General features: G+C 47.0%; 4 protein-coding genes across 4 annotated transcripts; 3 read left to right on the top strand and 1 right to left on the bottom strand.

Moving 5' to 3' along the window:
* Nucleotides 1-668: 668 nt before the first annotated feature.
* On the top strand, nucleotides 669-5,931 carry LOC136468037 (U-box domain-containing protein 33-like). Its single transcript, XM_066466894.1, has 7 exons — nucleotides 669-1,217; nucleotides 1,942-2,063; nucleotides 2,275-2,396; nucleotides 2,554-2,658; nucleotides 3,125-3,455; nucleotides 3,868-4,008; nucleotides 4,114-5,931. The coding sequence occupies exons 1-7, from the start codon at nucleotides 791-793 to the stop codon at nucleotides 5,620-5,622; spliced, it is 2,757 nt and encodes a 918-aa protein (XP_066322991.1). The 5' UTR covers nucleotides 669-790; the 3' UTR covers nucleotides 5,623-5,931.
* A 142-nt stretch (nucleotides 5,932-6,073) lies between these two features.
* Nucleotides 6,074-13,519, top strand: LOC136468038 (signal peptide peptidase-like 4). Its single transcript, XM_066466895.1, has 14 exons — nucleotides 6,074-6,388; nucleotides 7,658-7,816; nucleotides 7,907-8,018; nucleotides 9,989-10,105; nucleotides 10,264-10,415; nucleotides 10,502-10,684; nucleotides 11,039-11,079; nucleotides 11,218-11,374; nucleotides 11,452-11,505; nucleotides 11,586-11,678; nucleotides 11,788-11,930; nucleotides 12,048-12,118; nucleotides 12,810-12,893; nucleotides 13,008-13,519. The coding sequence occupies exons 1-14, from the start codon at nucleotides 6,251-6,253 to the stop codon at nucleotides 13,145-13,147; spliced, it is 1,644 nt and encodes a 547-aa protein (XP_066322992.1). The 5' UTR covers nucleotides 6,074-6,250; the 3' UTR covers nucleotides 13,148-13,519.
* Nucleotides 13,520-15,301: 1,782 nt separating this feature from the next.
* Nucleotides 15,302-16,681, top strand: LOC136468039 (aquaporin PIP1-5). The gene is made up of 2 exons (XM_066466896.1): nucleotides 15,302-16,153; nucleotides 16,266-16,681. The coding sequence occupies exons 1-2, from the start codon at nucleotides 15,383-15,385 to the stop codon at nucleotides 16,359-16,361; spliced, it is 867 nt and encodes a 288-aa protein (XP_066322993.1). The 5' UTR covers nucleotides 15,302-15,382; the 3' UTR covers nucleotides 16,362-16,681.
* A 6,698-nt stretch (nucleotides 16,682-23,379) lies between these two features.
* LOC136466321 (uncharacterized) lies at nucleotides 23,380-24,012 on the bottom strand. Its single transcript, XM_066464699.1, has one exon. The coding sequence runs from the start codon at nucleotides 24,010-24,012 to the stop codon at nucleotides 23,380-23,382; it is 633 nt and encodes a 210-aa protein (XP_066320796.1).
* Nucleotides 24,013-24,499: the final 487 nt, after the last annotated feature.

The following is a 24,499-nucleotide window of genomic DNA, read 5'->3' on the forward strand; positions in this document are numbered from 1 at the left end:
CTTTTGTCTTCATTTAACTCAGTCGTGTGTCCCATTCCCATCCGATCCTCCACGTATGAGGATGGGACACTCATTCCTGGTGTGTGGTTGCTAGCAACAATAAGGCTCATCTCCTACCTCTGTTGTTGCACCACCGCCCCCATCCATCGACGCTCCCACTGCCGGTCACAGTGTCGCACCATCCATCCTTATCGCTCTAACCTCATCCTTCAATCTAAATTGGAGGATCCTTGTCCTCGTCAAGAAACACAAATAAAAAAATTGAATTTAACTTAAAAGCATGTAGCTATATATTTTTTTAACACAAGTGCTTAATTTATGAGCCGCAATGCAGATATAAAGTAACATTACTACTCTAGCTAGAAATTATTTTCCACGTGGAGAAAAATATAGACAAAGAATTTTTCTCTTAGGGTTGGTTTGGATGTACTTATATCCATCTCAATCCATATGTGTTAAAGTAGATTAGAATAAAAAATAAATTAAATTTCATCATAATTTATTCTAATATACATAGATTAAAGTAGATACGATCGGAGAAGAGGAGAAAAGAAAGAAGCAGACGGATGAGAATGAGACCAGCCACAGCCAGCGCGCCAAGCTAGCGGCAGTCGGCAGTTCACTACTAGTAGAGGCAAAAAGGTACCAGGAATATCCGGCCCCGCGAGTCAGCGCCCGGGCAGCTCGGGTCGTGTGAGCCCCCACTCCCGCCGTCTCTCCTACCCTTTTACGTTCCATTCCATCCATCGCTGGTTCGTTCCGGGCGAGTTCCAAACCCCACTCGGATCGAATGGAACACGCTGGGAGCAGAGCGGAGGCGGCCGCCTCGCCGACGACAGTGCGTGTACGTACACCCTGCTCCGCTGAACCATCGCCACTGCCTGTGCCTATGGAGGCGGCGGTAGCGGTACAACTACCACTTCCAGGGCGTGCCGCGGTTGCTGCTCCCGACGGCGACGAGCTGGGGCAGCTGCGGCCGGAAGGAGGAGGACGGCACCAGCAGCATCAGAATCAGGAGACGGAGGAGGAGCACGCGCAGGCGGTGTACTGCGCCGTGGGGATTGGGACCGGCAGCGGCAGCCGGAACCAGGCGCAGGCGGCCAAGGAATGGAAGGCCAACCTGCGCTGGGTGCTCGCCGCCCTCGCCCCCCGCCGGAGCAGCAGCAAGCGCCTCGTGCTCGCGCACCTGCGCCGCTCCACCTCCCGGATGAACATCAGTGCGTGCCTTCCTCTGCCCCCTCTGCTTTCTCTCTCTAAACACATGCTAGCATAATGCATTCCCTTCCCCTCCTCTGCCTGCCTGCATTTTTCTCCAGCTACTTCTTCTTCTTCTTTCTACTTGTCGTTTCGTACGTAAGGTAGCAGCTAGCTACTGTCTCCAGGTCTTATCCTCTACTTACTATTGTTCTTTCTTTATCCTGCTCGCTTGCCTGCACTGCACTGCATTGCATGCCGTTTTCAGTTTTGTTCACATCCTTTTTTTTTGTCCCCTTCCTGGAAACTGAAGACTTGTATGCTCCTGATGCCTGTTTATGATTTTTTTCTGCGAAAATAGTCTAATTTGTAATGATCAAATCAGGATCTCAGACACGAGACCCCTAAAAGATCTTAAACAAATGCAAGCCCCCCGCCCCCGAGCACCGTTGCCAGTTTGGCTCCTCGAGTTTCAGAGGGGCATTCATCTTTATCAGCTTCCCATTTCTTGGACGACATGGCCAACCAACATGTATTGTTCGTAATAAACTCATGAATTCTTTCAGCTAACCATTTGAACTCCAATACTTCACGTTACTGCCTGTTTTTATGTAAGATTAGTTGCCACTGTGTCCCTGCATCTACAGTCTACGCTTGTTCTTGTGTTGTGTTGTGTCTTTACAAATCTTAAACAATTCTTTTCAAAAGAAAAATATATGATCATTTTGGGCCCATGGATTACTGCAGTGGGGGCGTGGGTCCCAGTGAGCCAGCTTGCAGAGGAGGAGGTGGCTGCGTACAGGCAGCTGGAGGAAGAGAGGATCGCCAAAGTCCTAGACGACCTCTTGGAAATTTGCCAAAGTCAAAAGGTTGAAAGCCTGCTCCCTTCCCAGATCTTTTTTTTGTCATCGTCCCAACCTGTCAATGTCGACATGAGCCTTTTCAGCAGTCTCTAGGATCCACCGTGTTCAGATGATAATAGCCTTACCCACCCCGGCTTAGCTTCTTCCCTAGGTTCAGTTCAGCCTGCTACTGCTAATGACATATGAATTTTCTGACGAGTTTCAGAAACTTCCGTAGGTGAATGCGAGCAAGATCATCATCGCGAGCGACGATATCGCCAGGGGTCTCGTGCAGTTGGTTGACGACCATGGGGTCACCGAGCTCGTCATGGGCGCTGCGTCTGATCGGGCATACAGCAGGTATGGTATATATGGCCATTGTTCAGACCTCAGGCACATATAGCTAGGTTTCGTATGTAGTTTCATCCTTGTCCTTGCTTGATCAATGTTGATTAATATGGTAACAAACAACGTACTTTATCTATCTTGATGCGACGTGATTCCGTGATGATGCTAGGAAGATGCGGACGCCAAGGTCTAAGAAGGCACTGACGGTGCAGCGGGATGCGAATCCCTCCTGCAGGATCTGGTTCGTCTGCAGGGGAAATCTTATCTGCACCAGGTATGCATTCTGCATTCATCGAGAAGATGCTAGCTGCAAAAGTCTGTCATTTCCATCTTCCTGAATACTTCCGAATTAAATGGCGAAGACATTTTTGTATGCGTACGTTGCTTTGCCTGGAATTAGTGTAGACGTGTTAGAACCTTTGGACCTGTGGTAGCTTCACAATAACTGAACATGTGTTAGATTGATTGTCTGTGTCCTATCTGTCTAGAAAGTCTGACGTTCTTCGGTCAAGGAGCGAGCTTTCTCTGGTTCATTTCATTCACATCATGAGTAACTGAACGAGGCCAAACTAGTAGCAGGACTCATTTTATTCGAATGCGACATAGTTGTACCTTTTTTTTTTGAAAAAGAAATGCGATATAGTTTTCCTGTATGTAAAAATTGCTTGCAAAGTAGTAGTAGGAGGAGGAGTAATGAATTATTTCCTGTTTTCGATCTACCTCTCTGGCAACTGGTACAGGGAGGCGAGCGAGGGACAAGCACATAGAGCTGAATCGTCCACGGCTAGCACAAGCCGCAGGTCAAGCACTTCTGACTACTCGAGATCGAAATCCTCGCCACACCTGCGCAGCAGCGAGACATTCAGCACACAAGAATCAGACGATCCATCAGCTGAACAGACTCCTGCAAGGGACCTCAACATAGAGGATTTAAATAATCAAGCAACCGCCATTGCTGGATCCTCAGTAGAGTCCATCTCTGAAATTGTGGGGGCTCAAGTGGAACCGGCAGCTGTGCATTTGCTACAAGAAATTGAAGACGACCGGGAAATGCCCGCATTGGACGGTTCGGTACGTGCCAACTTCTGATTTTTATTACGAAATAAGTATCGGGGTAAATTGGTGTCCTTAGGAAAAGTGAAGAAATTAAGAGCAAAATTGGAGGTTATCAGATACATTGTGGTGTTTAGGGGTACCTCACATTCTAACTTCTTCAGAGTTCAGACACAGGATAATCCAGACAGTAAACAGTGTGCAGTCCAAGCTGGCTTCCAAAGGAATCTGAAAATTGTCTAGTATATGCATTTGGTTTAAAAGCTTCCGTTTCAAAAAATAAATGCATTTGGTTTGAAAAATACATGTACAGTGTATATAGATTTACCATGTGCATTTAGACTGTCCTGCACTCGATCTATCCAGCCAGCCACTGCATCTGCCAGGAACATGTTTTTCGGACGATGAACAGTTCATTCTGTTTTCCCAGGATGCTGGTGAGATTGATGATGCCTTGTACGAGAAGCTGAAGCATGTGCTCGTGGAAGCTGAGAACCTGAAGCACGAGGCGTACGAAGAGACTCGCCGGCGTCAGATGGCTGAGCGCGAGCTCGCCAAAGCGTCCAAGATGGTCACAAAACGAAGCTTCACTTCCTGTCAAAATTCATGCCGATGACCATATGTATGTATGTATGTAGCTGATGACCATGTGTATGTATGTATGTGATGGATGTAGGCCGACGAAGCAGAGAGATCGTATCAGAGAGAGGCGAGGCATCGGAAGGAGGTGGAGGAGATGGTGGCGAGAGAGCGCGCGGCCATGGAGCAGGACAGGCGAGAGCTCGACGACATCCTGGAGCAGATACGGAAGGTCGACGGCCGGAGCGCCGAGCTGGAGCTCCAGATCGCGAGCTCGGAGCGCACGATGAACGACCTCGAGGTCAGGCTGTCGGAATCGTACAACCTCCTGGACACACTCCGGCAAGGACATCATCCTTGCAATGCGAGGGAGTCCGCGTCCACGTCCACAGAGGACGGCGGCGGCGAGCAGAGAGTGAGCTTCTTGCAGCTGGGTTACTGGGAGCTGGACGAGGCCACCAAACATTTCGACGAGTCTGTCAGGATCGATGGCGGCGGCGGCGACGGCGGCCGGGGCAAAGTGTACAGAGGGGAGCTGCGCAACATGGCCGTCGCCGTGAAGGTGGTGGACCGCGACGTGGCCGTGGACGAGGCCCGGTTCTCCCGTGCGGTGGAAGGCGTCAGCCGGGCGAGACACCCGAACATGGTGACCCTCGTGGGCGCGTGCCCGGCGGCGCGCGCCGTCGTGTACGAGCTGGTGCCGGGCGGGAGCCTGGAGGAGCGCCTGGGTCCGGAACCGGGAGGCGGGAACGGGAGCGGGTCGGCGCCGCCGCCGCTGCCGTGGCACGCGCGGTGCGGCGTCGCGTACGGGGCGTGCTCCGCGCTGGCGTTCCTGCACTCCACGCTGCCGCGGGCGACGGTGCACGGCGACGTGAGGCCGGCGAACATCCTGGTGGTGGAGGACGACGCGCGGCGCGGGTGGTCGTGCAAGCTGGCCGGCCTCGGCGTGCGCGGGCTCGTGGAGGAGCGAGAGCGCCCCGGCGCCGGCCCGGTGGCGCGGGCGTACGCGGACCCGCGGTACCTCGCTGCGACGGGGGAGCTGACCCCGCACTGCGACGTGTACGCGCTGGGCGTGGTCCTCCTCCGGCTGGTGACCGGGAGGCCGGCGTTCCTGGCGAGGAAGGCGGCGCGGGAGGCCGCGGGCGGCAGGGCGTCGTGGCAGGAGGTGACGGCGGGAGGGTGGCCGACGGAGCGCGCCAGGGAGGTGGGCCTGCTCGGGCTGAGATGCTGCGGTGTGGACGTGGACGTGGAGGCGGAGCGGAGGCCGCGGGTCCCCGCCGCGGTGCTGCTGGAGGAGGCCCGCGGCGTGCTGGAGGCCGCGATGAGCTCCGCGCCGGGCAGGTCGCCGTCGTCGCTGTCGGACGGCGCCCCGTCCTACTTCCTCTGCCCGATACTCAAGGAGGTGATGAGGGACCCGCAGATTGCCGGCGACGGGTTCACGTACGAGGCGGAGGCCATCGGGGAGTGGCTGGGCAGCGGCCACGACACGTCGCCGATGACCAACCTGAAGCTCCCGACGCGGAAGCTGGTCCCCAACCACGCGCTCCGCTCCGCCATCCACGAGTGGCGCCACCACCAGCTCCATGCCCATCATCGGCTGCACTGATCCGGTGCAAAATTTTGACGCGGGAGAGCTAATTAGCCTCTCTCTTTTTTTGTTTTGTTTTCATTTGTTTTGGGCAAATGTTCTCTGATTGCCTGAGTGTGTGACATCGAAATGTGCCAGAAACGATTTTTTCTCCTGAGTTCCATTTTTACAGTTCTTTCAGGTTATACAAAAGGTAACGATTTCTCTTCATTTCTCAACTAACCATGGTTTGGCTGCAACGCTGAAAAAAAAGAAGAGAGCAGCCGAACAGGCCCAGTACTGTTGCTTCCTGTGACTGCCTAGCCTAGTGCCGTATCGGATGAGATCGCCCTAGGCAGCTGAAGGTGACGGGAAGACGATCGAAGAAGAGACGTCTGACCGGTGGGCCCTCCTGCCGGACCCAACGAAACTAAAGACAGAGTAGCGCAGCCGCCGATAAAGACGACCATTCGTTGTTTCCGCGCCGAGAAAACCGAAGCCAACAACGACGAAAGCGGAGGAAAAAGCGAGGGAGCCAGCAGCCTCCTCTCTCTCTCTCAAAACAAGGGAGATACTACTCCTCCGCCTCCTGTCTACACGCAGATCGGCGTCGAAATCCATCGCATCGTGCTCGCCTCGCCTCCTCCGCGGCGTCGGCGTGGTGGTTATGGCCCGCGGGGCGCTGGAGCCCTTGGTGGTTCTGCTCGCGCTGGCGGCGCTGGCGGCCGTGGCGGCCGGAGGGGACATCAGGCTCCAGGACGACGACGCGCCCAAGATCCCCGGATGCTCCAACGACTTCGTGCTGGTAAGGGCTGCCTCCTGTCTCTCACCTCGCGCGCGGCGCAGTTGATTTTAGTCCAGTCCAGCTGGTGGTCCGATGCTAGCGAGGGTTTGGGGGGGCCCGTGAGTCTCGGATTGGGTGTTTGGGGGCTAAACTAGGGATTGAATTCGTGGACTTGGGAGTTTGCAATCTCGCCTCGGGTGGCTGTACCGTCGCTTGATTTTTATTTTTTTGTGCGTGGATTGGGTTGGGTGTTCAGCCACGTCATTTGCTTGGACCGGAAGAGGCGCGATTAGGTCGCCGTACGGTCTCGCGTACAGGAGCGTCGACTATGGACGCCTCTAGTGCTTCATTACATATCCTGTTAATTATACGGAGGATTGTCCTTGCCTTTATGCACTTCATTAGACATATGATGGCATTTATTTACGACTTTCAAATTTGAGAATGCTGGCAATTGATTGATCGAAAAAAAAAACAATGCTGCCAATTGGGGATTATAGTTCTTACATTGGCGGAACCCCAGTGCTGTTGGCTTATTCCTGTTCCCTATTTCAAGATAAAGCCCAGATTTAGTGTAAGCTCATTCAACTCAACTAAGCTGCTGGGATTCTCTCGTTGAAGGTTATCTATATAACCTGCTTAGTGGTTATAGTCTGTTTGCTCCCAGCACATGTCCTAAAGTTAGTGTTATGTCCAAGATATATATTACTCCCTCTGTCCTGAAATATAAGGGATCTAAGGGAGTCTTGCCACACTTTCTTACTCTGTGACACGAGGATCCCAAAAGAATCTTTCCTAGGCTTTGTTGCCAACCAAACACTTGCCAACTTGATCAAACTTGCCTAAGGTGAAGTGTGGCTAGCAACTAAACACCCTCTTTGATCCATTGTCATTTTTTTTTATTTTTGTTTCAGCCCCATAGCCGCTATGATTGCTTCATGTAATGCAGTATGCAGGACAACTTTTCTTGTACCAATCTAATTTGTTTTCATGGCTAGATGTTTGTCTTAGTGCTCCATCTGGTTCAGTATTCCCACATCTGAGGGCCTTTATGTCTACCTAGCTAATGTGGTTCTCAGGGCCCATTACATTTTCCCGACTTAAGGTGGTTGGTACTTCTTTGACAACTAAGTAATCAGCTAGCCACAAGTCATGCACGCTATACTTGAAGTTCACTTGGTATTGTCACTTTGAAAGTTTGAATATCTAAAAATACTGGTGAATGTTTGGATTCTTTAGCACACTTATCTTATTCTCTACAATCACATGTTGCCCCTGTTCTGTTGTCAGGTAAAAGTGCGGACCTGGATCAACAAAAAGGATAAAATTGAGTTTGTTGGTGTTGGTGCTCGATTTGGCCCCGAGATAGAGTCAAAGGAAAAGCAATCCAACTGGACAAACTTGCTGTTAGCAGACACTTCTGATTGCTGCACCCCTCCAAAAGAGAAGGTTGACTTTCTGGAAATGATAATTTAGCTTTCTGTCTTTCTTTTACTGTTCTAAGCATTGCTACCTAGTGATTTCTTATTCCTTTGTTAGGTTGCTGGAGATATTTTGTTAGTGGAGAGGGGAAACTGTACGTTCACTAAAAAAGCTAGGGTTGCTGAATCTGCTGGTGCTTCTGCGATTATAATCATCAATGATAAGCAGGGTATGCATCGTATATGAAATCCGTCATGGCTTCTTCTAAAGCTACAATTCTCTCCACTTATGGGTTATGGCCTGTGTTGGAGCACCATGTAAGCAGCTGCTGAGGTTAGGGATGGAATTGGGATCACCTCAGTAATTTGGTAGTGCCGAGCATATACATTCTTTCGCCACTAGAATGGTTTTTTATTACTCTTGTAATCTTGTCAGCCCCTAGCATTCGTAAGGCGTTGAGCACCCCAAAGGAAAAGCACCCCAAATGACAGCAGAGGAAGATGGAAGAAAAAAGAAAAGCAAAAAGGCAATAAGGGGAAGGACAAAGGAGACTGGCCAGCCCACCAAAGCAAGCCATGTCCTCCCATCCCATAGCATATTAGGCAGCCAGCCTCCCAGGCCATATCCCTCCTCTCCCTTAGCAGCACCACAATTCCAGCTCCCATACCAACCCTGCTGCTTGCATCCCTGTCTTCCTCGTTCTGCCAGCTATCAGCCCCTCCTCCATGTCACTTCCTTGGCCCTAAAATGTATCATTGTCACCACTCCCCTTTCCCCTTCCATATTGACCACTGTCACCACTCCCTCCTCCATGTCACTTCCTTGGCCCTAAAATGTATCACTGTCACCACTCCCCTTCCATATTGACCACTGTCACCACTCCCTTTCTTGATCAGCCACCACCATTAGTGACCAGAGGAATGTGTTGGAACCGGTGGTGACCACCGAGTTCTCGATCTTGGAGCTAGCTTGCAGCCGGCCCGGCTCATTACCACGAGCCTGCGCTCCCACAGGTCCCAGGTCCACCGGAGCTGACAACATATAAGGCCTTGGGCCAGGTGGGGGTTCTCCCGCCTTACATGTTGTGCTCCCCCACCATCATCGCTACACGATGTGGGACTAAACCCCAACAATCTCTCCCTTAGTCACACATCGGGGTGCCCCCGCCATATATGTGACGCGAGATTTTTTTTATCGGGTTTAGCTTTTCTGACCATGGGCTCCCGATACCAATTGTTGGAACCGGTGGTGACTACTGAGTTCTCGATCTTGGAGCTGGCTTGCAGCCGGCCAGGCTCATTACGAGCCTGCGCTCCCACAGGTCCCAGGTCCTCCGGAGCTGACAACATATAAGGCCTTTGGGCCTTACTCAACCAAAAGACTAGCCTGATAGGTGGGGGTTCTCCCGCCTTATATGTTGTGCTCCCCCACCATCGCTACACGATGTGGGACTAAACCCCAACAGAATGTTTGCTCTGGCCACCAATGCTGGAGCTGGAAGGGATGTGTTGGCTGCTGCTGCTTGGCCTCATGTTCTTCTTCCCTTCCTCTCTCCTCCTTTTCTCACTGGTTCTGCCAAGGTGATGTCGACACCCAGGAGGCCAGGGCCCCACGAGCACTTCGTCACCTAGGGCGACAACTTAATAACACTGCTTTTTTATGTTTATCCCTCTTTTCTCTGAGGTCTGCTGTTATCTTTTGTAAGATTAATCCATATTCAGATTCAAGCATCTGTATTATCATTCCCTGCTTTGAGTTATATGATACCGTCTTTACTGCAACCTCTGATTTTGATGTGGGAAGGACTCCCTTGTACTCCCTTCCAAACCGACCTACACCTATTGAATGCTTGGAATTAAAGCCTTTGGTGGCATGAAATAAATCCTTGTAAGTGAACTGGTGTAGACCTATTAAAAATTCTTTATTTTATAAGTTGTGATAGCTTTTTTTGAGATCTCTTTGGTCCTTTTACTTCTGATTGGCTCATCTCTCAGCACTAAACCTAAATCATTGGGGCCTTTGCAGACCCAACTTGTAATCTTGTTTGATTTGCTAGTTTTATCCATGTCAAGGACACTTGTTATTTATGATGTATGTAAACTCATATAGCATGTTAATGTATATAGATGAGCGCTTCTGTGGGTTTGTCTTCTGAGTTCTAACATAGGGTGTGAACACATATCGTGCATCCACTTGCAGAGTTATACAAGATGGTATGTGAGACCAATGAAACAAATTTAGATATCGGCATACCCACTGTTCTTCTGCCAAAAAATGCGGGCTCTTCTTTAGAAAGGTCTCTCTCAAGTGGTGAAGGTAAATTGCTTGTCTTCAGTTCCATGCTTTGTGTCATCCCTGTGAATACATGGGTGCCTATGATTGTTTAACTTTTCATATTTTTGGTAACTTGAGAATTGGAAGGTTATTTTAATGCAAGATAGCTAACAGGCTTACGTTTTCCTTTTTTTTGTCAGTCTTAGTGGAGCTGTACTCTCCAGATCGTCCTCTGGTTGATACTGCAGAGGTGTTTCTCTGGCTTATGGCAGTTGGTACCATTCTTTGTGCATCATACTGGTCAGCATGGAGCGCCCGAGAAGCAGATATTGAACAAGAGAAGCTTCTGAAGGTTCTAAACCCCAAATCTTGTTTGATTTCTTATTGCTAGTTTTGCGCACTTGAAAAGAAGGACTGACAGGTACAATACTTGTATAGGATGGTCATGAAGTACCACCAAACTTTGAGGCTGGAGGTTCTAGTGGTATGGTAGAAATCAACATGGCATCGGCAATACTGTTTGTGGTGATTGCATCATGCTTCTTGATAACACTCTACAAGAAGATGTCTCATTGGTTTGTGGAGCTTCTGGTGGTTATCTTTTGCATAGGTGGTGTAGAGGTGTGTACCATTTCATTTTTCTTTCTGGTATTGCATCTGTCTGAACTGTGCTTTTGTGCTGCCAAAAACTAAATCACCCAAATGGCCAAATCCCGATGTGCTTTGATAATATGCTGTCAATTTTGAGAGAACACTGAGACACTTTCATCTTTATCTGTAATTCATTGTTTTTGGACATGTAAGAACTGCCACAAATTGACCAAAGAACTTTATGTTAGTTTTGGAATGACCAAGTGTGATGGTGTATGGGTGTATCAATGTCTCGATGAGATAGCAATATGAATTTGTTACTCATAATAATGTATTGCCTTCCATTTCTTGAGCTCCTGTGATGTTTTTTCCTCTTCTATGAAGGGTCTGCAAACATGCTTGGTGGGCTTACTGTCGATGTCAAGGTATGCTCTGTAAATTTTGTTATTTTTTTCTGACTCAAGATGAATATTTAGACATTTCTTAGCTCCCTTTTATATCAGGTTTTACAGCTATGTGTATTTTTCTTACTGTTACTGAGTAGAAGTCATGGGATCTTTCAGGCGGTTTAAACCTGCTGCAGAATCGTTTGTGAAAGTGCCATTTTTTGGAGCTGTTTCATACCTTACATTGGCAGTTTGTCCGTTTTGCATAGTATTTGCTGTTCTGTGGGGTGTTTATCGCCGGTTGTCCTATGCTTGGATTGGGCAAGATATTCTTGTGAGTGTTGTTTTATTTTCAATGCCTTTTGTTGAGATTAATCTGTTATCACTAATATCTTGTTTGGTGGCCTTTAGGGTATTACCTTGATCGTTACAGTCATCCAAATTGTTAGAATACCTAACCTCAAGGTGATTATTCCTCTTAGTGTATGCTTTGCATTCAGTTAAGCGATTGGTACTGACACCTGTTATTGCCTGTTAACTGTCAGGTGGGTTCAGCCCTCCTGAGTTGTGCCTTCTTATATGACATCTTCTGGGTTTTTATCTCCAAGATGATATTCCATGAAAGTGTGATGATTGTGGTATGTATGAATGACTATTGTGATGTTTGATATTTGCTGTCTGCTAGACATCTAGTTTCTTCTTCTATGGTTTGCTAGATATCTAGCTATGCATGTGGTCTGCTCGCAGGTTGCACGTGGTGATAAGACTGATGAGGATGGTGTACCCATGCTGTTAAAGATTCCTCGGATGTTTGATCCATGGGGCGGATACAGCATCATAGGCTTTGGTGATATCCTTCTTCCTGGGCTGTTGGTTGCTTTTGCATTAAGGTGATGCTAATTTAAGAAGTAGAGGCTGGATAACAGTAATCAACTTTCTTCATATTCTCTATAATAAGTACTTATCTGTCATTAGTTATGAAATACCTTTTATTCCTCTGTCTTTAGGTATGATTGGGCTGCCAAGAAGACCTTGCAGTCTGGCTACTTTTTGTGGTCAATGGTGGCATATGGTTCCGGTAATATATCAGTACTTCTATTTCAGATTTTAAGTACTGTGTGTTAGCACATTCATCCTGAATTGAAAAGCCATGTCAGATGGATGGATGAATGCAAGCAATACTGATAGAGGCGTTTCTGAGTGATGCATTTTGTGTACAAGCATCTAAAACTGCTATGCTTGATAGCACATTTCTTCATTTGGCCTTTTTTGGCACAAGGTTGCATCTTAACAATGTATGCCTTGCAAATAGGATCACACAATTCCCCGCTGCTCACGGTTGCTGGTTACCGCACCTTCTACTTTCTGAATTTGTGTTATCATAAGTGCTATCTAACTCCAATGGCTTCCTGTGCATAAATGAACGCTGGAAGAAAGAAAAAGTTTGTCTTGCATCATTGCAATATGATCTGTTGATGCGTCGAATACATACACATACATCATATTACCAAACCCACCTTGATTTGATTTAGAGTTCAGTTGTGTGAATTTGATATCATGAATCAACAGTAGTATGGAGGAAATTGTGCACATGCCTTTGACCATATGTGGTGTAGAATATTGGCATCTGTTTTGTGTGGACTTATTAAAATGACTATTTCCCATATGCGGTTATGAATGTTTAGCCAAAGTCTTGCGCGCATATTATTTTGATGCCGTTTCACCACCATATTGTCCTTGACATACGGTGCTGTTGTTGTCCTTCTTAGGTCTCCTAATTACATACGTTGCCTTGAACCTTATGGATGGCCATGGCCAGCCAGCTCTCCTTTACATTGTGCCTTTCACGATTGGTAAGTGATGCCTTGCCCCCTGATGATACTATCAATGTAGAAGTATTTCATGCCATGTCTTCTGGATAGGCTCCTTTTTTGTTTTTGTTTTAACAAATTACCAAATTTGTGCAGGCACCTTCATAGCACTCGGCATGAAGAGAGGTGAACTCAGAAACCTGTGGACGAAAGGGCAGCCCGAGAGAGTGTGCACGCACATGCACACGCACCCATCCCCGAAGGACTCGCCTGATGCGGTCAGCTCGACGTCGTAAACAAGACTAACCTTACCTGATGTGGCCTGGCCGAGAATGTTGCTGCTGACGACCCTTGTGTAAAGAAGTTTCACGGATAATGGTGCGCGACGTAATGGAGGAGTCTACTGATTTGCAATGAACCCTACATAGGATAACTCTAGACCCGCCCCCTGATCGTGATCCTAGTACGTTGTACATCAGGTGGTGCATGTATTGTACAGTATATGAGTGATGCTATGACACTGGATAAAAGGTGCGGGAAGGAAGGAGCTTTATAGCTGGGTTATTTCCCAGCACTGCATCATGTGGGAGATATAGATATCTGGTGCCTGAGACCACCCACAGCTGTGCAGCTCCAAGTAATCAAATCTGGCCTCGATCCTAGTTTTTATTTGTGTATGTATGGTTTTGAGTGGACATGCTCGTGATCTTACAAGGCGGGGACACGTGGCAAGAGGCTGCTGGCTCTGTCGGTGAGATGATGTGACAGTCATTGTGTGGTATGTATTATCGATCATCCGTGAAATGGTAGGGGTGGGTGTATTTCCTCTCCCTCTCGTGACCAGTTACTTGTTATTTATGTACCTGTATATATATTAAATTAAATAAAGAAGAAGAAATACTGTGGCGATGCACGAGACAGTTCCCTTTTTGTAACGAATGATGAATAGCCAAGCCGCGATTCTTCTTCTTTTTATTCTACATACAGGAGTGCGAGTGCGGTGCGGCTGCCTTTACATGATTTAAGAGTCGTTTTTGGTGCAGCAGGTGAGGTCGCGGGTGGCGCGGTGTGCGGCCAGCGATGAAGCAGCGGCTGCCGTCCCACGCCATCGCTGTCCTCCTTGTCCACGCCCTGTTCTTCCTTGTACAGGGCGGCGGCAGCTCCTGATTTATTTGTAAAGCCTAACGTTTGGTTTGGTCGGCTTCCTTCACTTGTTGGCTAGTGCCCCTTGATATGCTTCTCCATGCCATGACGACGATCCACCTCTTTTTGACTGCTGTTACACCCTAGTGGGTAACGTTTAATTTCACCCACTACCTAGTCCGGTTTGCCATTATAATTAGCCAAATACAGTGTGTGTTTTCAGTATAAATAAAAGCGGTTAAAAGACGTTCTAATCTATATCAATCCATACCTGTGTCGCTTTTAGGAGCCGTCCTAATTAATTTTTCTAGGAGTAGTAGTAGTAGTATCTGATGAATTATTGTGTATTAGAGTGGTCTATTGTTTCTTCCATGGCTCAGGACTCAGAACCCATGCTCGTGTGAGTTAGAAGAATATCGCACGTATTAGAACAGATGACGTGCAGGATGTAAATTGCGTCGCAGAGCACGGTCACGGACATAGTTAATAGTAAAAAGAAAATGAACTTTCGATGTGTGCTGAGAACATGTGTGTATGTATATATGGCTGGAAACTAATATATATGTATGCGATCAGATTTGTTTATTTGTTTGCGATGTTTGTTAGTCCATACTTAGCGCGTGGTGGCTGGTTTGTGGCTGTCATTGATCAAGGGATTATTAGCATACAAAATAGTAGAATAGTGACACAACTAGGGACAGCTAGATGAGCTCACAAAGGATAAAGCACCCTAACTGACCACTTATCTGTCCGTGTCTACCAACTGGAGTGAAGGCCACAACTTTCCAGAGCTAATTAAGCTACATAGCCAGAGTCCATTTAAACAAATACATATATGATTCGGTTTGGTTAAACCTAAGGCCCTACTAATCCTATATTATCACCGTCTAAAACTAGTATATATTTGTTAATTTCATATTTCCTAACACCAGCTAATTTCCTATCCAATCTTATCAACGTTTATACTGTGTAATAAAAATCAAAACTGCTCAATAATAACCTCCTCGCCTGCAATGCCATCTCCACCTCTTGCGCTGATGAGGACATAGACCAAGACTGAACAAATCTAACTATCTCAGCCATGCATATATAGTAGGTCTGCTCAATGAACCCTGTCAGCCACTAATTAAGAAAACCAACCAAAACCCTATCATCACCATCCACCAGTCGCCACTAATAATTGAGAAATTAGTGGCTTGGCAGCAAAAACAAACACCACTAATAATTAAGACAGGGCCTTTGATTTCGTTACATTAGCAGGTTGCCGCTATAAAAAGCTCTGGAAAGCCATCCCCTCGCTTCACACAGCCAGCAGAGCAGCAGCTAGTACGGCCATCTCACTCACCTCAGCTCTGCTATCAGCTTAGCTAGCTCACACACCCAAGCAGATGGAGGGCAAGGAGGAGGATGTCCGCCTGGGTGCCAACCGCTACTCGGAGCGTCAGCCCATCGGCACGGCGGCGCAGGGCACGGAGGAGAAGGACTACAAGGAACCCCCGCCGGCGCCGCTGTTCGAGGCGGAGGAGCTGACGTCCTGGTCCTTCTACCGCGCCGGGATCGCCGAGTTCGTGGCCACCTTCCTCTTCCTCTACATCAGCATCCTGACGGTGATGGGGGTGAGCAAGTCGCCCAGCAAGTGCGCCACCGTGGGCATCCAGGGCATCGCCTGGTCCTTCGGCGGCATGATCTTCGCGCTGGTCTACTGCACGGCGGGCATCTCCGGCGGCCACATCAACCCGGCAGTCACCTTCGGCCTCTTCCTGGCGCGGAAGCTGTCGCTCACGCGCGCGCTCTTCTACATGGTCATGCAGTGCCTGGGCGCCATCTGCGGCGCCGGCGTCGTCAAGGGGTTCCAGCAGACGCTGTACATGGGCGCCGGCGGCGGCGCCAACGCCGTCAACCCCGGCTACACCAAGGGCGACGGGCTGGGCGCCGAGATCGTCGGCACGTTCGTGCTCGTCTACACCGTCTTCTCCGCCACCGACGCCAAGCGTAGCGCGCGTGACTCACATGTCCCCATCCTCGCGCCGCTCCCCATCGGCTTCGCCGTTTTCCTCGTCCACCTGGCAACCATCCCCATCACCGGCACCGGCATCAACCCCGCACGCAGCCTCGGCGCCGCCATCGTCTACAACAGGTCCCACGCATGGAACGACCACGTGAGTTGTTATTGATTGACTAATCGATTCTTCTTCATGATTTCATATATTCTTCTTCTTCGATCCATTGCGTTTGCATTCCATCTCAAATTCTCCATGCAATTAATTGCAGTGGATCTTCTGGGTTGGCCCCTTCATCGGCGCTGCTCTCGCCGCCATCTACCACGTGGTCATCATCAGGGCCATCCCCTTCAAGAGCCGCGACTAAGCATACGTACATACATGCAAGAGAGGCTCCAATCAAGCAACAATCATACATATGGATTGTTAAGCTATATATATCCATGTCTTGTTATGTGGCAGAGATGTTCACTGTCTCATCTACTACTGTAATAATTATCTATCTATATACATGTTCGTGCGAGCTAGCTAGTGTGATGCGAAGGCCGGTGTTTCTTGATTGCGCCTTCAGCTAGCCATCAGTACGTCTGCAATGCACACTTGTGAGTTTTGTTTAGTTTTATCGCTTGGGGTATGCATGCATATGTAAATTTATCGCCTACTTCCTTCTATATAAGCATTTCGACATATATGTAGTCTCTGCATCAACTCAAATTCAAGTGTATGACAAATAAAAACTAAGAAGAAGACTCCATGTTTATGATATTGTACCCGGCCGCCGACCGGAGTACCAATTTCGGGTTAGCTCTTTTTCTTCAGATTTTATGTGAGAAGTGATTCTATGACTGAAATTGATTCCCTATAATTCTCTAGGATAAACTCTGTGCATAAAGTGATTCTGTTACTTTTTCAGCTCCAGCCTTCTAGTTCACTTCAGAGAATCACTTCACAAAATCAGCGGCCTCTTCTAGATTCAGCTCTAGGAGACGCGCTCTGTCAAACTGGTACGATTCATGTGTCCCAATGATGTCATATATGTATATGGGCCACTTAGATCTCGTCCCATTTAGCGTGGTTTCTTGCTAGCATTGGCGAACCAAATTGGTTCTCCCAAACTTGCTTGCACGGGAAATGAAGCATGCGAGTAAAGATACCAAATATGTTGTATGTTCCAGTAGCTTAATTGATTCTACCTTGAGATCATGATTCTTTTTTTTGTCATCAGACCGGCGGCCACAGTTTTTTTTAAAGTTGCTTAGCACATATATGGCATATATGTGTGCAAAGCTTGCCCTAGAATGAAGGCGGCCACAGTTAGTATTAGTGTTGGCGCGCACGAATGTGACTTGTGTAAACATAAAAAGTCAAAGTTGTCAAATGGCGCTTGCTTTGTTTTTGGCGATGAATGGCTATATATCCTTTTTTTTTTATAATAGCGGATAAGGTTGGATAACAAAATTTAGTCCATCGTCACCCAAATGCATAATGCGATGAGTACACATCCGTGTGAACTTGAGGACTTAAATCTTCTTTTAATTGGAGAAGGAAGATTTTATTTCATTCCAAGATCAGTACATCATCGAGTTGATACACGGTCATGGAACAATCTTCCAGCCTCTACTTAAGTGGTAGGCGCACAATGCAATTTTAGATTTAAAATATTTTGGGTATACTCCATAGTGACATTTGAATCTAGATGAACAAGTTCTACCCTAATAAACCTAACTAGCTTAGCTACGCGCAATTCGCTTGGTGTTGTCGTATGATGCAACAATAATACACCTTTAGGCTTAAATACATTCAGAACTTGGCGGCATGTTCGCTTGGTCGTAAACGATCGTAAATTTTTAGTCAGAACAATATTTTTCTCTCACACCAAACCAGCCAGCAGTAATAATCCACGATCGTATATGATCGTTTCATCCCCAGCCGAACAGGCTGTGGAGCTTGTAGTATGCTTATAAGCGCCCAAGATCAGTGTTTTCCTAAACGTTAAACGGTAAACAGTCGGTCGCCTACCGTTTAGCCATTATTCGGGCAAAACGTCCCATTAAACGGGCTAAACGGCCAATTAAACGGGGTAAAAGGGTGATTAAACGGAAACGGCGTACCACCGTGTAGCGTTTACACAGTGTTTAAATGGGCTAAACAGCCGTTTAGGCGAACAGTGCCCAAGATGACTGACTCATTATATTGGTTCCTATCGGGACTAGCTCTTAAACTACCACTACCGACCATTTTCGAAATTTTGTGCACAATAAGCAGAATCGTTTTATTTGTAAATGATCACTTTATTAATATGCATGCATGGTAGGGATTAGGTAGTTTATAGTAGTATTATTGAAGAAGAGAAGAGTCGGTGAGAGGTCTCTTTCGGAGTAGAGCAGGGAATGGCAATGGCTCTGCTCCACTATGCATGTGTTTTGCTTTGGCGGCACTCATATCCTGCAAAGTAAGTAGTAAGACGGCATGCTCTTATCAGTTAGAGGCATATAGTGATGTCACGTTTCTGGTCTACCGAAAAGCAAGCACCATCAAAAAGAAAACGAAAAGCGAGCACCAATGTGTTACGGTAGGCATTGCTCAATTTTCACGCGGTTTTCCCCCCCCAGATTCATACGAATCATAATACAGGCACAGACGTTCATACATGCATGAACCCACTTCCAAAACCATCCTAAAATTCATACCCGTTGCTTGTCTCTGTATAGTTCAGCATAACTCAGATACTAGCTTTGGCCAAAAATGCTTTACTTGTGACGTTCTCTGTTTTCAAGGTCCAGCTTAATTACTTAAGTCTATGACTGACTTATATATGTAATCACATACTAGATTATGAAAGTGATTTTTTCAAGATAAATTCCACACATCGTCTTTATGTTTCCAAACTAGACATTTTAAAAGATGTTTATGGTCAAAGTTTTAAAATTTGACCAGTTTTTAAATAAGTACTTATGACCAAATAGACTATATATATATCTGCAGCTGCAGGCTTCCAGCAACCGGGAGAAACACCACCAGATGGACAGAAAAAAGAAAAAAAAAACTAGGCATTGAGTTGTGTCGATGGGCCTTCATGGAAACAAGGTAGGCTATTTGAGCCCACCCATCTCTTGTGTCGCACCAACCAGCAAGCCCATCTTGTTAAACATTGGCAGTCTTGTACTTGTACAGTAGCTTACATGATGCTTGACAATTTGGAAGAGGTAAGAAGGGCTAGTCGTTGTTGATGGTCTTGCCGGAGAGCTAGGGTTACAATTCAGGTTTGCATATTTGGCTCGTATATCTAACATTGTGACTTCACGCATCAGTTATGTTACACTTATTTCTTTGGTTGTTTGGTTCACTGCCATAGATATGTCGCAGCATGCTGACTTAGTACCCTACCCAAACCCTCATATACACATACTCACTCACTTCTATGAACGCATGCACGTATACTATATCCCTATAAGCACCTCCGAGATACTAAGCTGGACCTAGCTACAAATCTCAATATTGATGAATCACCATAAACGTCTCACTGCTAATGGACACATCGTCTAGCACTGAACACCGTTAAATTCTAGAAAATACGAATACCCGGGTCAAAGTCAAGATTTAACCCTTGTGGATAGATTCCACCACCCGAAAAATGAGAACACCTAGGCAAGTCAAGACAAATCCTGGTGGGCAGATTTCACCACCGGAACTTAACCAACCGAGCTGCCTAGTTTGCATGAATTTCTTTTATTTCATTGGGAAGAGAAGATGGAATTAGTAAAACCCAACAGAATGTGAATGGTACAAATTACGTACTGTATGTACTAAGATTGGAAGGGTATATATGTATCATTTTTCCTTTTTTTCTTTTCCTCTTTTTGATATTTTTATATTCAGAAAAAGCCCGCCGCTTTATGTTCTTCTATACTATTTATTATTATTATTATTATTATTATTATTATATATATATATATATATATATATATATGTGTGTGTGTGTGTGTGTGTGTGCATGACTTTTCCTTTTTGTTAGCTCTTCTGATGAATCCTCCTGACGATGTTTAGGGCAATCATTGCTGAATTGAGCCAATATATATAAGACAAAATTAAATAATTTGCTCGACGTGGCAAGAAGGCGAGGCAGCATTCCTTCGATCCGGGCCCCGGCCCTTTGCAAATTAAATCTAATCTGTCGGCCCAAGACATTAATCTTTTGATTGGCCTGTGTTCTTGGTAATGATCACTAGGCATGGGCGCATGGCATGCCGGCCGGCCAAGCTTTTTAGTCCCAAGCCAGGCCAGACATCATCCTCTCTTGTGTGTGTGTATATGTATATGCACCATCATGTCAGCTCAAAACTACAGTTCCTTAATTAGGTACATCTCAACAAAGAGTGATGAACAAATGTACTAGAGTACCAGTTGCTGTAGCATGCTGTAAGTCTGTAACCTTCTTCTGATACTATCATTACATGCATATATACAGAGATTTATTTCAAACATGGATGGATCCGCTAGCTATAGATGGCCATAAGCGCCCTATTCACTTGACTTATAAGCCGTATTTTTTCAGCTAACGAATAATATTTTTCTCTCACAACAAATCAGCCAACAATACTTTCAACCATAGCTTATCTATCAGCCAACCGAACAGGGCAAAGGCCCGAGGCACATGTGACGTCTGACGCTTTGGCCCCGTAACTGACTAACTCTAGCAGTACTATAGTGGAGCTCGAAGCCCTAAAATAGCCTCTCATCTAGCCCTTTCACTTTCTCAGCTGTATTTTGCTAGAGCCAAAATTGCTTTTTTTATGCTCTACTACAGTATGCTGCAGTGCAGAACAGTATGCTATAGTCTCTAGAAGGAACGAGCCAGAACCTCATAAAAGCTACTCTTCTCTCATAAAAAAAAAAGTGTCATTCTCGTTTTCGAGAAGCTAAATACTCTTTACTTTGACCAAATATATGTAATAAAATATTAATATTTATGATACATAATTAGTATCATTAGACAATTCGTTGAATATATTTTTATAATAAATTTATTTAGATATATAAATATTATTAATATTTTTTATAAATCTTGTTAAACTTAAGAAAAATTGACTAATACGAACCCGTAGCGACATTCTCGTAGGGACGGAGGGAGTACGCCAAATGAGACCTTAGGATGAGAAGACCAGATATGTTCTCAGTTCTCATATTTATATAATAATATCTAGTTAGATTAAACCTGTGTGGCGTGCATCAGCATCGTTTTATCACTTGCCTAGCTGCTTGCTTTGATCGGATGCAACATCGCTGTTAGCTTGTTATCACTTCCCTGTTAAGACTTTCAATGCCACTTTATTTTCTTCTGCTCCATTGACTTGCTGGATACCATATATAGCTAGTTGCTAGTACCATTTCATTTTATTATATTTTATTTTATCCGCCCTCCTCTTCTTCTTTCCCTCTTGCCTACGTTGGTCATCCAGTTAATTAATAATTTGTTGACTTGGTACATCTGATTTGGTAGCTTTACACATGCGGTTCTTCATCAGATATATAATGCAGTACAGACCTTCTTTAGAACAAAGAGAAAACATAGAAATTTTAGAAATAAACTAACATGAGGCTGGATCTGATGAAAACTTTCCTTTATGTCTTTTTTTTTTGTGAAACTTTCCTTTGTGTGTATCCCTGTGCTGGTTCCTATATTTTTCCTGTTTTTTCTATAGAAATGTGACATTAGAAATTTTCCTGCGTTATATATTCCTGTAGGATTGCAAGTTCCGTGCAACTCTAATCTTGTGTTTTTCCTATTCCCATGTTTTGATAATCCCGCGTTTCAAAGAAGGCCTAAGTAATTTACTTAAGCCGTTCCAATTTTTATCTCTATTCCGAATTATATGTTGTTCTATCTTTTTAAGTACTTATGTCGTGTATGTAGACATAGTGCATATCTCTACGTATAGCAAAAAAAAACTATATACTTAAAAAATAAAGTAACTTATAATTTAAACGATGGAGTATGTAATATTTAAGTCAATACCATCTGCATAATAATAAAAGTAGCTGTAGGAAAATATGTATTGCGTTCTTGTCATGATCCTGCCACTTGCCCGGCAGAGCAGTATACATAGCAGTGCTTTTCATAGATATCGCCAAAAGTCCAATGCATCATTTCACTTTGTTAAAAAAGGTAGACGGGGACGAAGGGGTCTATTAGGAGAGGATTACGGTCTATGAGCACACAGCCCTTCCTGCTTTCTCTACGCAAAAGATGCAAAGCTAATTAGATTACCCTGCTAGCTAGCTTTTCATCACTGCTCATGATTCCGTCGTCGTCGCTGGGGGAGATTAGCAATAATAACAAAAGAGGGAACAAGCTTATTATTATAGTGCCTTTTGAGGCATGCGTTCTTCTTCCACATGTCTAATTTATCATCTCATCTGATTTGAAGGGCATTCTTGGGTGCAAAGCAATGGTGATCCCTCTGGACTGCTCCCCCTTAGTTCTGTTGTAGTTTAATTTATCTTTTTATTAAGGTAAAAAATCCATGTACTGATGAAAAAAGGTAGAAAAAATGGAAAATAAAACACAATTATATATAGAACAAGAACAACACTAGCAACACAAGCTATGATGACAACACAAAAGTCACAACAACAAACTTCTAATCTTGCGCCGGCAACAAGGGTCACTAAACAAAGCGGCAACAACCAGCACTATGCAGAAGGGGTTCTCCAAAGTGATGTCTATAGATGTCGACAGTGTCAAACGAAAAATCTGTGTAAGGTTTTTCAACCGAGAAACCCCGACCAACCCCGACCATAATAGAGATAGACTTCAGGAGAAAAATAAAGTAAAAGATGTCGCCGCTGTTAGCTTCAGCATGAAGCAGGGGCCTTAGCCCGGGGACCACTGTTAAGGGTGTGTTTGGTAGAGCTTCATCTAATTCTGATTCTACGTGGAAGTTGATTCTTTAAGAGAAGTGATTCTGTGGCTGAAAGTGATTCTCTTTGATTTTTTAGCCTAAACTCTCAAAATCATGATGGAGAATCACTTCACAGAATTAGGAGAAGCTATTTTTTTTTAACTCTCGGTCTCTTAGTTCATTTCAGAGAAACACTTAGAATCATTTCTTTAAAAAAAACTGTTTGGCAGAAGAATTCGAATTGCAAAATTTTGAGCAAAAATTATGTTGCCTAGTAGCCGACTAGCCTGAGTGTCATCTAGCTTTTGTGTCTGTCGGTGGTGCATTCAGCTCTATACTTTTTCTCTCGAGTTGAAGTGAGGCAACAAGGAAGACGATGTTTATTTGTCAAGTACGTGTACTTTGATGCATGACGCCTCTGTAGCACGATAGAGGACAGGTATTTAAGCATGAAAAGATGCAGTTTAGGGCTTCCAAACTACATCAACAGACAACTTCCCCCTTCGAGAGCCCCGACCTGACGGCCTCCCGCACGCCGCCGCCGGCGGCGCCGGCCGCCTCCCATGCGCCGGCGCCCCCCACCCTCCCCTCCCCCTCCTCCCCCCCCCCCACCTCCCCTACCCTCCCCACCACTGAGGTCGCCGGATCTAGCATTCTGGCGACTACGTGGGATCCATGGCCGCCCGCGCGGACGCTGGCGTCGGAGGCTGCCGCCGTCACGGCCTGCGGCGGACCCGTGGCCGTCCCCGATGGATCCGGCGTTTCCGCATCTCCGCGGCCCTCCACGCAACCGGTGCCGTCGAGGTCGGGCTCCGCCACTGCTCCGTGCACGCCGACGCTGATGTCGGGCGCCACTGCAGCAACCACCGCCGGCGTCGAGCGCGCCCATGCCGGATCCACGGGCTCAGCGCCCCCTCCGCGGCCGCCTGCGCCGCCGCGGACACCGACGCCGGAAGTAGCCGCCGCGAACGCCGCTGCCTCGGCCGCTCCACCGCCGCCTCCTCCCGCGAGGTCCGCGCGAACACCGCCCGGGGATGAGGGCGCCGCCGCGGGCGCTTCCACGGCCGCGCTACCACGGCCGCGGGAGCCTGCGCGTGCGCCGCCCAGGGACGCCATGGCGCCGCTGACGGCCAAGGAAGCAACCTCTGGCGCTTCGTCCCCTCCGCCGCTGGGGATGCATGCGGCCAACGCCGCGGCCGGGCCCTGGAGTACCGTCACGGCGTCGCTGGATGCCTCAACCTCCTCCCTCTCGCCGGTCGCGGCACCGTTCTTCCCCGGATGCTCCTCCGGTGGACGTTCGAAGAGCCGGCGGTGGGCGGACGACGACGACGAGGAGACCGATGACGACCACCCCACGACATACCTGGAGGCCGCTCGTCGCCCGGCGAAGCTGGCCTCGGCGTCTCCTGTGCGCCGCCAGATTCGTTCAGCCGTAGTTCTGGGGCGCCGCGGAGCGGGGCCTTTGCACAGCTGTGCTGGTGCTCAACGGGGCCAACAGGAACATAGCCGTAGGCGGAGGAAGCGCAGCCGGCCACGCCCGCAGCTAGTGAACGGCTTGCCTGTGCGGCCGGTGGATGGCCGTGTCCCTGCCCGCCAGCGCCTC

The sequence above is a fragment of the Miscanthus floridulus genome, chromosome 7 (assembly GCF_019320115.1).
Source record: "Miscanthus floridulus cultivar M001 chromosome 7, ASM1932011v1, whole genome shotgun sequence".
Lineage (NCBI taxonomy): Eukaryota > Viridiplantae > Streptophyta > Magnoliopsida > Poales > Poaceae > Miscanthus > Miscanthus floridulus.

What these genes read in the sequence shown, in the direction of transcription:
- LOC136468037 (XM_066466894.1), top strand. Translation starts at nt 791, where the DNA reads ATGGAACACGCTGGGAGCAGAGCGGAGGCGGCCGCCTCGCCGACGACA. An exon ending in AAATTTGCCAAAGTCAAAAG is followed by an intron (nt 2,064 to 2,274) that starts GTTGAAAGCCTG and finishes AAACTTCCGTAG; the next exon opens with GTGAATGCGAGCAAGATCAT. An exon ending in TGCCCGCATTGGACGGTTCG is followed by an intron (nt 3,456 to 3,867) that starts GTACGTGCCAAC and finishes CTGTTTTCCCAG; the next exon opens with GATGCTGGTGAGATTGATGA.
- LOC136468038 (XM_066466895.1), top strand. Translation starts at nt 6,251, where the DNA reads ATGGCCCGCGGGGCGCTGGAGCCCTTGGTGGTTCTGCTCGCGCTGGCG. An exon ending in GTCTCTCTCAAGTGGTGAAG is followed by an intron (nt 10,106 to 10,263) that starts GTAAATTGCTTG and finishes TTTTTTTGTCAG; the next exon opens with TCTTAGTGGAGCTGTACTCT. An exon ending in TTGGTTGCTTTTGCATTAAG is followed by an intron (nt 11,931 to 12,047) that starts GTGATGCTAATT and finishes CTCTGTCTTTAG; the next exon opens with GTATGATTGGGCTGCCAAGA.
- LOC136468039 (XM_066466896.1), top strand. Translation starts at nt 15,383, where the DNA reads ATGGAGGGCAAGGAGGAGGATGTCCGCCTGGGTGCCAACCGCTACTCG. An exon ending in CCCACGCATGGAACGACCAC is followed by an intron (nt 16,154 to 16,265) that starts GTGAGTTGTTAT and finishes AATTAATTGCAG; the next exon opens with TGGATCTTCTGGGTTGGCCC.
- LOC136466321 (XM_066464699.1), bottom strand. Translation starts at nt 24,012, where the DNA reads ATGGCGTCCCTGGGCGGCGCACGCGCAGGCTCCCGCGGCCGTGGTAGC.